Source organism: Juglans microcarpa x Juglans regia, chromosome 3D (genome assembly GCF_004785595.1).
Source record: "Juglans microcarpa x Juglans regia isolate MS1-56 chromosome 3D, Jm3101_v1.0, whole genome shotgun sequence".
NCBI lineage: Eukaryota > Viridiplantae > Streptophyta > Magnoliopsida > Fagales > Juglandaceae > Juglans > Juglans microcarpa x Juglans regia.
In genome coordinates, this window is record NC_054598.1 from 13,775,095 (window position 1) to 13,787,979 (window position 12,885).

At 36.7% G+C, this 12,885-nt stretch overlaps 1 protein-coding gene across 1 annotated transcript; it reads left to right on the forward strand.

Moving 5' to 3' along the window:
• The first annotated feature begins 6,931 nt into the window (after window positions 1-6,931).
• On the forward strand, window positions 6,932-7,898 carry LOC121255732 (NADPH-dependent aldehyde reductase-like protein, chloroplastic). Its single transcript, XM_041156221.1, has one exon. It carries the CDS (start codon window positions 7,072-7,074, stop codon window positions 7,873-7,875), a length of 804 nt encoding a protein of 267 aa, XP_041012155.1. The 5' UTR covers window positions 6,932-7,071; the 3' UTR covers window positions 7,876-7,898.
• Window positions 7,899-12,885: the final 4,987 nt, after the last annotated feature.

Genomic DNA, 12,885 nt, shown 5'->3' on the forward strand with positions numbered 1-12,885 from the left:
AATATAAAATAAACTCTAAGGTTAAGGTTTTAATATAAAATAAATCAATATCCATTTCTGAAGCCTACAAGTCAGGCTTAAATAGCTAACGAAAAATGACAAATCAATAATTAAGGCAAAACAATAAAATATGGAAAAAGATAATTATGATTAAGATCTAGCTAAGAATTCGGAATAAAATCGTTACTAAAGATAAACATTACCATTAAAAAAAAAAACTAACCAAAAATGAAAAAGTTGACATTTCGGAAGTATTAAAAAAATAAAAAAAAAAAAAGTCTAACTTTGGGGTAAACAAGGTGCCCACCAAGCGGAGCATGGTAACTACGACATGCGCGCCGAATAGAGCTTTTTAGATTGGGGTCATATGCGTGATTCTCACACCTGTAGCCAAAGTTATAGATAAAATACGGATAACGCCACTTATCCTCGCCCAACCAAAGGATAAGTCTCATCGCCCATTCGAGGGATAAGTCTCCTTGTTATCGAAGGGATAAGTCTCCTCACCCAAATCTACCGTTCCTCGCCTAATTCTTTATCTCTTCCCACCAGTTTTGCGTTGGTCTACCTTATCAAAATAGTCAGTCTTTAACGTTGCATTTGTCAGCTGAGCCTTATCAGCCTCGGATTCAACTCAGATCCCCTTGCATTAGCCTCCCCTGGTTGAAAAGAACTCCCCGAGTTGGAAAGAACTGACGCCGGATCAGAATATAATATTATTCCGACGACTAGCTAAACAACAGAAGTTAGAGATTGAGATTGAGAAAAATTGAAAAATAGAGATAAACTCTAAGGTTAACGTTTTAATATAAAATAAATCAATCCCCCTTTCAGAAGCCTACAAGCCGGACTTAAATAGTTAACAAAAAATGGCAAATCGATAATTAAGGAAAAATGATAAAATATGGAATAAGATAATTATGACCAAGATCTAGCCAAAGAATCTATAATAAAATCGTTACTAAAGATAAACATTACCATGAAAGAAAATTAACCAAAAATGAAGTTGACGTTTCGGAGGTAAAAAAAATAGCTATTTTGGAGTTTACAAGGGACCCACTAGTAGGAGCATGTTGACCACAACATGCATGCCGAAGAGAACTTTTCGGATTGGGATCATATGCACGATTCAGACACTTATAGCCAAAGTTATAGTTAAAGTACGAATGTCGCCACTTCTCCTCACCCAACTAAGAGATAAGTCTCATCGTCCATTCGATGGCTAAGTCTCCTTGCCCAAATCTATTCATCGCCCAAATATTTATCTCTTCTCGCCAGTTTTGCGCTGGTCTACTTTCTCGAAGTAGTCCAATGCTTTTAACGTTGTATCTGTCAGTTGAGCCTCATCGGCCTCAGATTCAGACTCAGATCCCCCTGCATCAACTATTCACATGGGATAGCGGTTTAACCGCCCTGACATCTAGTCCACTGTCAATGAAGTGCAAAAATATGCCAAGTTTTACATTAAAAATTCTGCAATGAGCTAGCTAAAATTCTAAAATCTCAAAAGTAGGACTTTGGGCTAAAGTGAATGGAAGGCAAAAGTCATATTTGGCGTCTACTGTTTGGGAGTTAAAAGTATATTTTATTTAATTAAAATCATTATCTGCTTCTCTGTTTTGTCTCGCGTAATTCATTTATGGTGCCTTTCTCTCACTTTCTCTCGCTTTCTCTTTCTTTCTCTCACTTAAAAATTAAATTATTAATTAATATATAGCCAGTATAATTTCAAAATATAAAAAAATAGAAAAAAATTATTATTATTAAAAAGATAATATTTTATTATTATTTTAGTTAATAGATAGATAATCTAATGTGAGATTCTCTCTTAAATGACAAAGACAAAAGGCAATATATGTGATTTTAATCTAATTTTACTTTTATCTTTGTGTACACCATTACTAGTGCTCTTAGATATAATAAGATTGAAGTAATAGACAAAGGAAAATAAAAAAGTCAAACATAGACTAACATTTTTGTTAAGGATGTGTTTCACACCACCAACCCCACGGATGACACCTGCAGCAACGAAGAGAAGACACTGGTCGCCCTGTGTAAACCCTTATACTTAAGTCAGTAGCAATATAAGAATAAGTATATAAAAAATAGAGATCATAATAGAAGATGTTACCTTCACCGAGTTATTTATAGAAAGATGTGGCGTGGTGGCAAATAACTTTGATCGCCAGTCCTTTGTGCTAATCCTTCATGATCCATCATTTAAACGGAGAGGATATCTCCTGTTTTGTAGGAGTTATGCAAGATATTCGTACTCTGTCTTCAGCCTCATCCCCATTCTTCGGGGTTATCTCACCCATAATTGCGGTTGTGAGTCCTTTACCTATAGGGTTCTTAGCCTCAAGCCTTCTACAAGTCTTCCCGAGCATGCGGATGGGCTCGACCTCATATATGAGCTTGGCCTTAGACGGGCACTCAGCCCAGGGGTCTAAATGTCCCCTCCACTTTTCTTGTCTTTTTCTTGAGTCATGCTAGGTTGCCGCCCAGAAATGACCTTTGGGCGTGCCGCCTAGCACAAATTTGCATTTTTCTTTTTATATTTTTTTAACATATTTAAATATTTTAAAAAATAAAAAATAAACCAATACACTAAAAGTCATTTCCTTAATCATTGAATAAAAAAAATTAAATACATGAGCGGTCAAAGTGAGGGATAAACTCAGACAACATACTAGCACTTCCTTTTTTCTTTTTAACATCACCCTTTGATACTGGGATTGCGGGCAACAGACATGGCAGCTTTAAGCACACAAGATCTGGTGCAAAATCTTTAGTACCCCCTAAAAACTGGTTGAAATTTTTAATAAAGAAAAAATTTATTCATCATTTATTTTTTTATCATCATTTCATCATCTTATAATATGGCATTAGATGATAGGTTTACAAGTAAAATAAAATAAATAGTCTATAATCATATATTACCACATCATAAAATGATAAGAGAATAATAAAAAAAGTAACTATGAGTAACATTACTTTATAATAAAACGAAAATGCTATTCTAATTGATGGAATAGACCGATAGAGTATATATATTACTATTATTATTAAAAAGAGAATTATTAATAAATATATATTTAAAAAAATATTTTAATATTTAAAAGAAAAGAGAAAAAACTACAAATACAGTAATTCCTTTTATCAATTGGCTTTATCAGTTCAGTAGCAGCGTCATTGGTAAAAAGTGTGACCTTAGGTTTAAAAATAGAGAACTGCTTCACACAGGTCAGGCTGGTTTTCTCACAAAAATAGCCCTTCATTCATCTCAAGCCACGTAGGATAAAACACTCTAAGGGAAATACAACCCACCACAGACAATCACCTCATACGTGCTAGCCTTCTCTTCCTCAGCACCGTCCTCCACCTTTTCTTCCTCGTTGGTCTCTCTGCCCTCAGCCCGACGCCATTGCCGACACAAGCATCTCAGTCCGACGCCGACGCCGATGCCAACTCAACCATCTCAGTCCGACATATCTCTATCGCTAATCTCCCCCATCTCCGTCGATCATCTCCATTAAAACCCAATCAAACCAAACTCCACAATCAAACTAAAATCCACAATCAAACCAAAATCAACCCACAATAAAACCATAATCCATTCAAAATTACTGTGAAAACCATCTCACCCATAATCTCATATCATCAAGTATAGAGAATAAGCTCAAAATCACTGTGAAACCAACGCAAACCCGCAATCTCGGGTTGAGCTTCGACTTCGAGCCTCATATTCACCTCCTCTGAAATCTCCCTCACCGGGTGGAGGGGGCGCGGGTCGAGGCTTGGGACGGGCGTAGCTACTGTATTCAGTCTCAAGGGCCTCATAGCGATAGGAGGAGGGCTCGGCGTAGGAGGTGTACTAGGGGCGATCATAGTTAAAGTCATCGGAAGGGTGGAGGAGGAGAGAGGGTAGCAGGTCTCATCAGATGGCAGGAAAGGCTACCATAGGTGAGCACGATGTCGTAACCTCCCCCATACGATGCAAGGGACGAAGGGGGTGCTAGGATTTCTGTGATTGAAATCAGTTTTCTGATGTTTGATGGTTTATGATAGATATGATGGAAGGCATACGTGTAATTGTATAAGTGGCAGACTGTTTTTGTGTGAAAACCAGCCAGACCGACTCTAAGGATTTCTCTTAAAAATAAGTATATTTTTTTAACGTTAAATAAATAAATATATATATAAATTAATCGGTAGGGTAATTTTTTTTTTTTAAATATTAAAAAGAAAACAAAATACAGTGAAGACACATTTGACCAACAATCTAACAGTTTCCTGACAAAAAAGGTCACCTTTGAATTGTGACATGATTTCTTCTATAGTTACCAAAGATTTGTCCCAAAGACTTGTTCCGACTGATGTGACATGCCACATAATTTACTTAATATTAAGAGAGAGAGAGAGAGAAAAGAAAAGCGTGATTTGAAATCAGATGACCTCGAAACCCATATTGCAGATGACCCCAAACCAAACTGACGGAATCCCTCTCCCTCTCTCCGTTCGGCACCGACCTTCACTCCATGCGGTAGCAGCCCTCAATTTCCGGCATCATCTGGTAGCTCCCCTCCATCCGGCCTCGCTTCCCTAGGAATCCAAACGATAAATAACATTCCTTCCCTCTTGTGGTCGCTCTAAGAAGTTATTACCAAACATATTAGGTAGAATATTAAAGATAAAGATTTACGGAACCCAGACCACCGCGTGGGGCTAAGGGCTTTTCTTTTCAAATGAACTTTTAAAGATGTTGCTTTTTACATCTTAACTAGCACTTTTAGTAATCTTATTCAGAGTTCCATCGCTAGAGGGGATCCCCCATATTTATTAACTACATAAAAAAGCATGGATTTCTTTCTTTGGAAATTGTTGTTAGAAGTACTCTTTGATAAATATTGCCCCCATCTAATATTGCATCTGGAATTTACTCCCATCTAATATTGCATTTTTTTGAGATATAATTTCTTCATTCTCAACTCTTTTAATTTGAGCTCTTTGTATTTTCAACAATTAATTTTGATTTTTTTTTTCTTTTGAGATAGAGAAATTGTCATTCTTAAAGAGTAAAAAATATAAAAATATTATTGCATTTTACACTCTTTACAATAGCCATATGTCATTTCCCCCCAAATTTATTAACTACATAAAAATACATAGATTTCTTTCTTTAGAAATTGTTGTTAAAAGTACTCTTTGATAAATGAATGCAATGTTAGTGGCAACAGACTGAGACTTCTCAAACTCAGGTACTTTTTTTGTTGTTTATGGTTATTACATATTGTATTGATCATTGTTCAGATTAAATGGCTATAGGATCAACAAAGTCAAGTTTAGACACATGCACCAGCTTTTTTTACGACTCCTTCAACTGCTACGGATTATTTTGGTAATGGATGGACTGCTCCTTCCTCACAGGTACTTCAAACTACATTATTAGTTTAACATATTTTTTAGTGTGTTGATTCTTTTGACATATTTTTTTTTATGCCACTCACAAGACATACCTGATCAAGTATATACTACAAATTATTATGATATTGGATCGACTGCTCCATCTTCACAAGTATTTTAAACTACATTATGGTATAACATATTTTTAGTGTGTTCGTTCTTTTAGCATATTTTTTTTTATGCCACTCACAATACACACATGATCAAGTATATACTATAAATTATTTTGGTATTGGACAGGCTGCTCCTTCCTCACAGGTATTTTTTTTAGGCTCGATTTAGCTATCGCTTATAGCAGGATTCATATCTTAGCAAACAGAAATCCACAGAGTAATTCAAGGGACAATTCATGCAAGAAAAATTAAAACAAAGAAGAAATTCCATTATAGATAGATATAGAGTAACAACCTCGGTTTTTACGTGAGGGAACCCAGACCACGGCGTAAATGGAGATCTACACCAACATAACAACCAACGGCGACGGTAGGCTCAGTGGTGAGGGGGTTGGCCTCAGGCTTCAGGGGGTTCAACAGAGGGGAGGCAGCAGAGGTCTTAGGGTTTCAAGCTTTGGGATGGAGCGACGATGGCTCAACGGTGAGGTTACAGTCACAAATCCGAGGGATGGAGGTGATGGTGGCAACGATTCAACTCAATGGTGACGCTCCAGGCCTTTGGGAGTCAAGCCGTTTCTTATTTGAGAAGGAGGGTGGAGTCGTGGCCTTTAGTGAGGGAGGGATGGATGGAACGGGATGTACAAAGATAATATGAGAGGATGACATTTCATTGAAGGAATAGAGGAGATCTACAAGAGGATGACATTTTTGGTAAAGATCTGAATGGGATGAGATACTTTTCTATAGAGTAGATTTGTTTTGGGAGGGACGAGAGGGATAGAGAAAAACGAAAGAGTACAAGAGACCAATGTTTTGAATACCATACCGGATGTCATACCGGTCAAAACACTGGAATAAAATATTTTGATTCCGGTACCATTTTGGAATAGTCAATATATAAGTAAATTATATATAAAAATATATAAAAATTATATTCTAAAATAATAATCTATATATGAAGAAATTATATATAAATACATATATAAAAATTATAAATAATCTAATCTGAATTAGAGGTTAAAAAATAAATTTATAATTTGAAAAAAAAATTAAAGACTAAAATATTGACAGATACGAGATGATACAGACTGATATTTAAGTCGGTACAAAATATATATAATATCTGTACTGAATTAAATTTTGACTATATCGGCCAGTATCGTATTTAAAATAGTAAAGAGACCCACAAAAGAGTACTTTTTTGTTTTTAAATTCAAGTTGATTTTTTCGTAATTAAAGGAGCCACGTGGGACTCTCCACAACATTCGGTATGCAAAATTCGGGAGTCTTCTTCGGAGGCTATAGCATTTCTGTTGTAGAATCTTAGGTATGCAGTGACGCATAATCAGTGGTGATGTCACTGATGTGAGGCTTGGACCATTTATGCGACCACGGTCCCTTTATTTCTCCACCTACATACCCTTTCCCTTGTAAACTCCAGAAGAATCAAAATCGATTTTCAATTTTCACCGAGGGTTGCAGAATCTCTCTAATAATGTCTGGGGAAATCACGAGGAAAACTGCTTCCCCTTCTTCGCGACTCGATGGTCGGGTTGCAATCGTAACCGGTGCTTCGCGTGGCATTGGCCGTGAAATCGCCGTCCACCTCCACTCCCTCGGTGCAAGGGTTGTGATCAATTATGCTTCAAGCTCAACAAAAGCAGAGCTTCTAGCATCAGAGCTCAATGCCTCCTCAGCTCAGCCTCGATCTGCAATTGCAGTTGGAGCAGATGTTTCGGACCCAGATCAGGTAAAGCTGCTATTTGAAAGAACCGAACAAGAATTCGGATCGCAAATCCAGATTCTTGTAAACTGTGCTGGGGTGCTGGATCCAAAGTACCCAACATTAGCCAATACAACGGTGGAGGAATGGGATAGGACATTTAATGTGAACACAAAAGGAGCATTCTTGTGCTGTAGAGAGGCTGTTAATCGGTTGGCACGTGGAGGGGGTGGAAGAATCATCACGATATCAACATCGGTTGTGGGATCACTTCTACCAGGGTATGCAGCGTACGCAGCCTCCAAGGCAGCTGTAGAGACGATGATGAAAATAGTGGCGAAGGAGTTGAAGGGAACGGGAATAACTGCGAATTGTGTAGCACCAGGGCCTGTAGCAACCGAGTTGTTCTTTGCGGGTAAAACCGAGGAAACGATCAAGAGGTTGGTGGATGGCTGTCCTCTCGGCCGACTCGGGGAACCCAAGGATGTGACTCAGGTTGTGGGATTTTTGGCGAGTGATGCTGGGGAGTGGATTAATGGCCAGATCATTCGGGTGAATGGTGGATTTGTTGTTTAGATTAAAGCGTCTTTTGCTCTCCAGTGTTTAAATTTTAATTCACTCTACTTACTTTGTATTAGTATTATTGTATATATATTCAGCGCATTGTAATGTTGCCGGATGCTTTCAACTATTTTGATCTGAATCCCCTTTTCGGCAGGAGAGAGAGAACTTTCAAACAATCACTATGGCGTGAAATTATTTTTGGGCAGGAGAGAGAGAGAGAGAGAGAGAGAGAGAGAAGTCCGCTGGCTTTGATCACAAGAGCGAAACGCTTGCCTGCTAGATTCTCCTTTCCCCGATAGCGTCGGGTGACCTGAAAATTTGCACACAATATTTTGTTAATGGAACCTAAAACAAACAAAAAGAACAAACTCATTGACATTATGACACACATCCTTTCAAACCTATGTATATTAATTTGCATAAAGGATTTACTAACAAAGCTCAACAAAAGAATAAGCTCAATAACATGCGCCATTCCAAGCCATCCATCCTAAGTTCCTAGCATTTTTTTAGGTACATTTTTCTACAGGGAAAAAAAGTCACAAGGAAATCGTCATAATTGAGAGAGAGAGAGATGATCAAAATAAAAGTATTGGTAGGACAAATCTGACTTCAAACTTGGACATGTTAGATCTGCCATTATGCTCAAGCAGCTATCCAAAAAACTAATGATGAAAGGCTGAAGCGAATGCATATTGAAAGCAAAGACAATGCGAACTCAGAATAGCTTTAATATCATTTACCATGAGCTACGAAGGAACTCATTGGCCTTTTTCTTATAAAGGCAATGAAACCCTTTCAGCACAATCTGGATAACACCCATGGTTTCCCATATCATTTAATGTTATTGTCAAAAACAGCACCATGTTCTCCACCCTGTACAAGACTCCCAATTAGATAAACACTGATACTTGAATAATGGTATAATGTTCCTACATGCAAAACTTTATTTCCTCAATTCTAAGCCTTATTGTGCTTTGAAACTATATGTTGAATTCAGAGAGTTATGATACAACCTGGTCCTTTCATTTCGTGATGCTAATAATGCTTAACACTGTCCAGCCATGAGCATAGAGCAAATAAATAAAACTGTCCAGCCACGAGCATAGAGCAAATAAATAAACCAGCACAGCCATGTAACTCACAACTGTCCAGCCATGAGCATAGAGCAATTGTCGATTTTATATTTCCCACAGTTTATAGAAAACACAAGAAAATGTTTCAAAGAGTACAGAGTATAGGATTCCTCCAAAAACATATTAACCAATGTTATTTCAGTAAGCGACCTACATGATTAATGTGAAAACTGAATTCTAAAAATTCATTATATCAATGTACCAGTTACCCAAACAAATATCAAGAGTGCTTCATTTCAATGCAAACTACTACTTTGCATTATAATAATCAACTAAACCCAGCAGAGAGTAATGACCATCATATGAAAATTGAACCTTTAAATGTTTAGCACACTCATACAAATTCATTTTTTTATTGGTACATTTTATGTTCTATAGACCCTGAGATTCGTCCACCATTACACAATTGATATCCAAAAATGGCCAATGACTTCAATTACATATATCTTATGCACTCCTCCAACAAAACACTATCCTGCAAACTGTATGCCCTGAACCGTAGTTAAGTGAAACACTTTGTCCACAATATGTTAGTAATTTTTTAATGGTTCCACAAACTTCATGGTTCGGCCGGTTACAATCCACAGAATTGCAAACCTTTATGAATTCAACTACTAACTCCAACAAAAAAGCTAGCATAAAATATTTTCCAAGATTTATAATAACACAAATTATATCATGAAAGAATCCAATTTTAAGGTGAGAGTTTCACAAATACAACTCACATGTAAATTCTATTCGCATGCAGTATTTAGATAAAATACAATTCTGATCAACATTTTTGTTCATAGATATAACATTCAGATTAACTTTTCCAACAATTAGATGCCATTCAAATTAGACCTCAAGTAATTTGGTTACGATTATTAATCTTATTTAGACGTTTACAAACTGAAACACAAAAATATTGTCCACCATATTACACCTTTTTTGTTTTACAATCAAATACATCATTATCAAAAAAATAACATTTATCGGATTTAATGTAAAGTCTCAATAAAAGACTCAAACCACATGGCCTATACTGTAAAAGGACTAGTCAATGATACAATTGGATTCACATTGGAACCTTATAAAGAGTAAAAACTTTTTCTTCCCAATCAATGTGGGATCTCATTCACTACCTACCCTTATCTTTATCATATGGGATATCACAATCTATCTCTCTTAAATTCCCGACGTCCTCGTCGGGCCTGTCCGTTGTAGATAGCACGGTTCAAGTCTCACATTTCTGGTTAGGATAGGTTTTGATACCATTTGTAACGTACCAGTAGAAGATTCAAACCACATGACCTATTCTCTAAAAGGATTAATCAATGATACAACTGGAGCCTCATTGAAACCTTATAAAGAGCAATAATTTTTCCTTTCCAAACAATGTGGGATCTCATGCACCACCAACCCTTATCCTTATGGTATCACATTTAAAAAAAAAAAAACGAAATTTTTAATATAATTTCCTCCTATATTCCTTTGTTTATGATCAACCAAACAGAACGTAAGGATTTATAGCATAAAATCAAATATAAGCCTCTCAGACAAGAAACAAAAATATATAATGAGATGTATATTGATCAGCTTTTAATTTCGACTTCCAAGCGTAGAAGCTGTCAAAGTAATATAAGGGTAAATCCCAAGATCGAATTCACAGGGACAATGAGAATTTAGCAAACATTTCATTTTCGCAAGACCACATTTTACCGTTTGTAGTGACACGAAAGTTTAAAATGATAAGAAATGAGTAAACTAAATGAGCTAACTATGAACAAAAATAATAAGAAAAGAAAAATAAGTTTTAGAAATTAACCACTAACAATATTAACACCTAAATGGGGCTATTTACTAAGGCAGCGTGGAATGAATTATGAGAGAAATTGTCAGGAAGCTCAAGCATAAGTAAAGCTGAAAATAAAAGTGAATCTATTTTTCTAAAATTGCTAAGAATCAAGAGATTTAAAGAAAATGTGCGGAAGTTGACTTAAACTTGTAAGAAGCAATTAAACAAACAGTTGGGATGCAATTTTCGCCCACTAATTTGGTGATGGATTTACTTCTCTTTTCATTTTCTCTCAACCATTTTTTCGTTCCTAGAAATCATGGTCGGATGATATAGCAATGAACCACCATTTTTATTCTAACAAAACTACTTGACAAATTATATGACAATCATAGAAAAGTGAAAGAAAAACATCAAAGTCATGTTACTTGTTCAAGTATCAATTGTGCCTTTACGTCTACAATTGATCTAAACCAAGAACAAAGAACTCTAATCTTTTCTACATGCACATTAAAATATAATCCATCAAGTTAATCATCAAAATTACTAAATATTGAAGAGAATCTAACCCCAAATAGTCATGAGTTACTCATTGAATCCCAAGCTAAAAATATAGCCTATCATCTCTAGATTAACAAAATGCTCAAGAAGATTAAAATCTAACATCACTAATTACTGCACTAAACAAAAATTGCAAAATAAAAATACTGTAATCTCCAAATGTGTTGAAAACCCAAAAGCCGAAGAAGAAGAACCAGCAGAAGGAAATAAACCCGAAAGAAAAAAATATCTCCGAAAAATATATGCTGAAGAAGAAAATAGACAGACGAAAACTCCAAAAAAAAAACAAACAGCGCACGAAAATTTCTTTTTCTTTTTATACTCTCTGTTTCGCGTCTAAGCCTTCCCAGCTGCACGTTTCATCTCAGCCCAGCACCATGCCGTTTCGCATCCATTTTCGTGCGTTTTGACGTGCGGTCCAGGTTCGCGTGAGTGGTCTCCTCTGCGTGCGTTTTGCTCCAGCTCGCTCGCGTTCCACTTCGTGCGTTTCATCCTTGCTGCTGTGCGTTTCTGCTCAGCACCCATTTCTCTCCAGCCCAGCATCGTATGTGAGCTGCTCGATCCAGCCCAGGTTCTGTACAACATCGAAACCACGCAGTGTTGCACGTCTATCCCTTTGTGTTTCAGCTGCTGGTCTGCCCGCGTGAGTGCATCTGCGTGGATTGAGTTTTTCTTTGCCTTGCAGTACATTTCCGAGTGCGTGAGTTGAGTTTCTTCTTTTGATGTTGTTGTGCCAGTTGGGTATTTCCAAGAATACCCATGTATTTTAATATTTTTTCCTTAATGCCCTGCAACATAAATAAAATATGAGGAGTAAAATTTTTGGAGTATTAATTTTGATGTGAACTAATTACAATACAACTCCTTTCAAGTGCAAAATATCAAAATTCAATATTGAGTCAAGAACTAAAAATTACTACATAATTAAGTGCTTCATTCATATTTTGGTTAAACAAATCATTCACTTTAGCAGCTTAATCACTTAGTTTTTGACACTTTATCATATATTAAAATAAATAACTCTTACTCGTCAGCATGAAAAACATTGTAAGCTAAAATATCAGGAAGATAACCTTGAAAAATATGAAGAAAAAAAAGATGCATCGATTACAATATAAAACACTAATCTCAACAATTGGAAGCTGAAAATATTACCAGAATGAGCAAAAACTAGATCAACTGGGGAGCTTACATAGAGCGGAATCTTGATCTGTTAAACTCGAGCCGCAGAAAACCACGGGCATCGAACGAGATCAGAGAACCCAAATTCACATGAAGAGGAGGGGGGGAGACAGATAGGGCTGAGCAAAAATCTGACAATCCGACTCCGCTCCGGCTCTGCTCCAAGTCCGCTCCGACTCCGACAAGTCGGAGTCGGAGTCGGAGTCGGAGTTTTTTCCCTATTGGAAGTCGGAGTCGGAGTCGGAGTCATTGAAGAACCGACTCCGACTCCGCTCCGATCCGCCTCCGACAATCCGCCTCTGCCTCCGACTTGGTCCTCCGACTCTGCCTCCGATTTTATACATATTTTATAAAAAATATATGTGT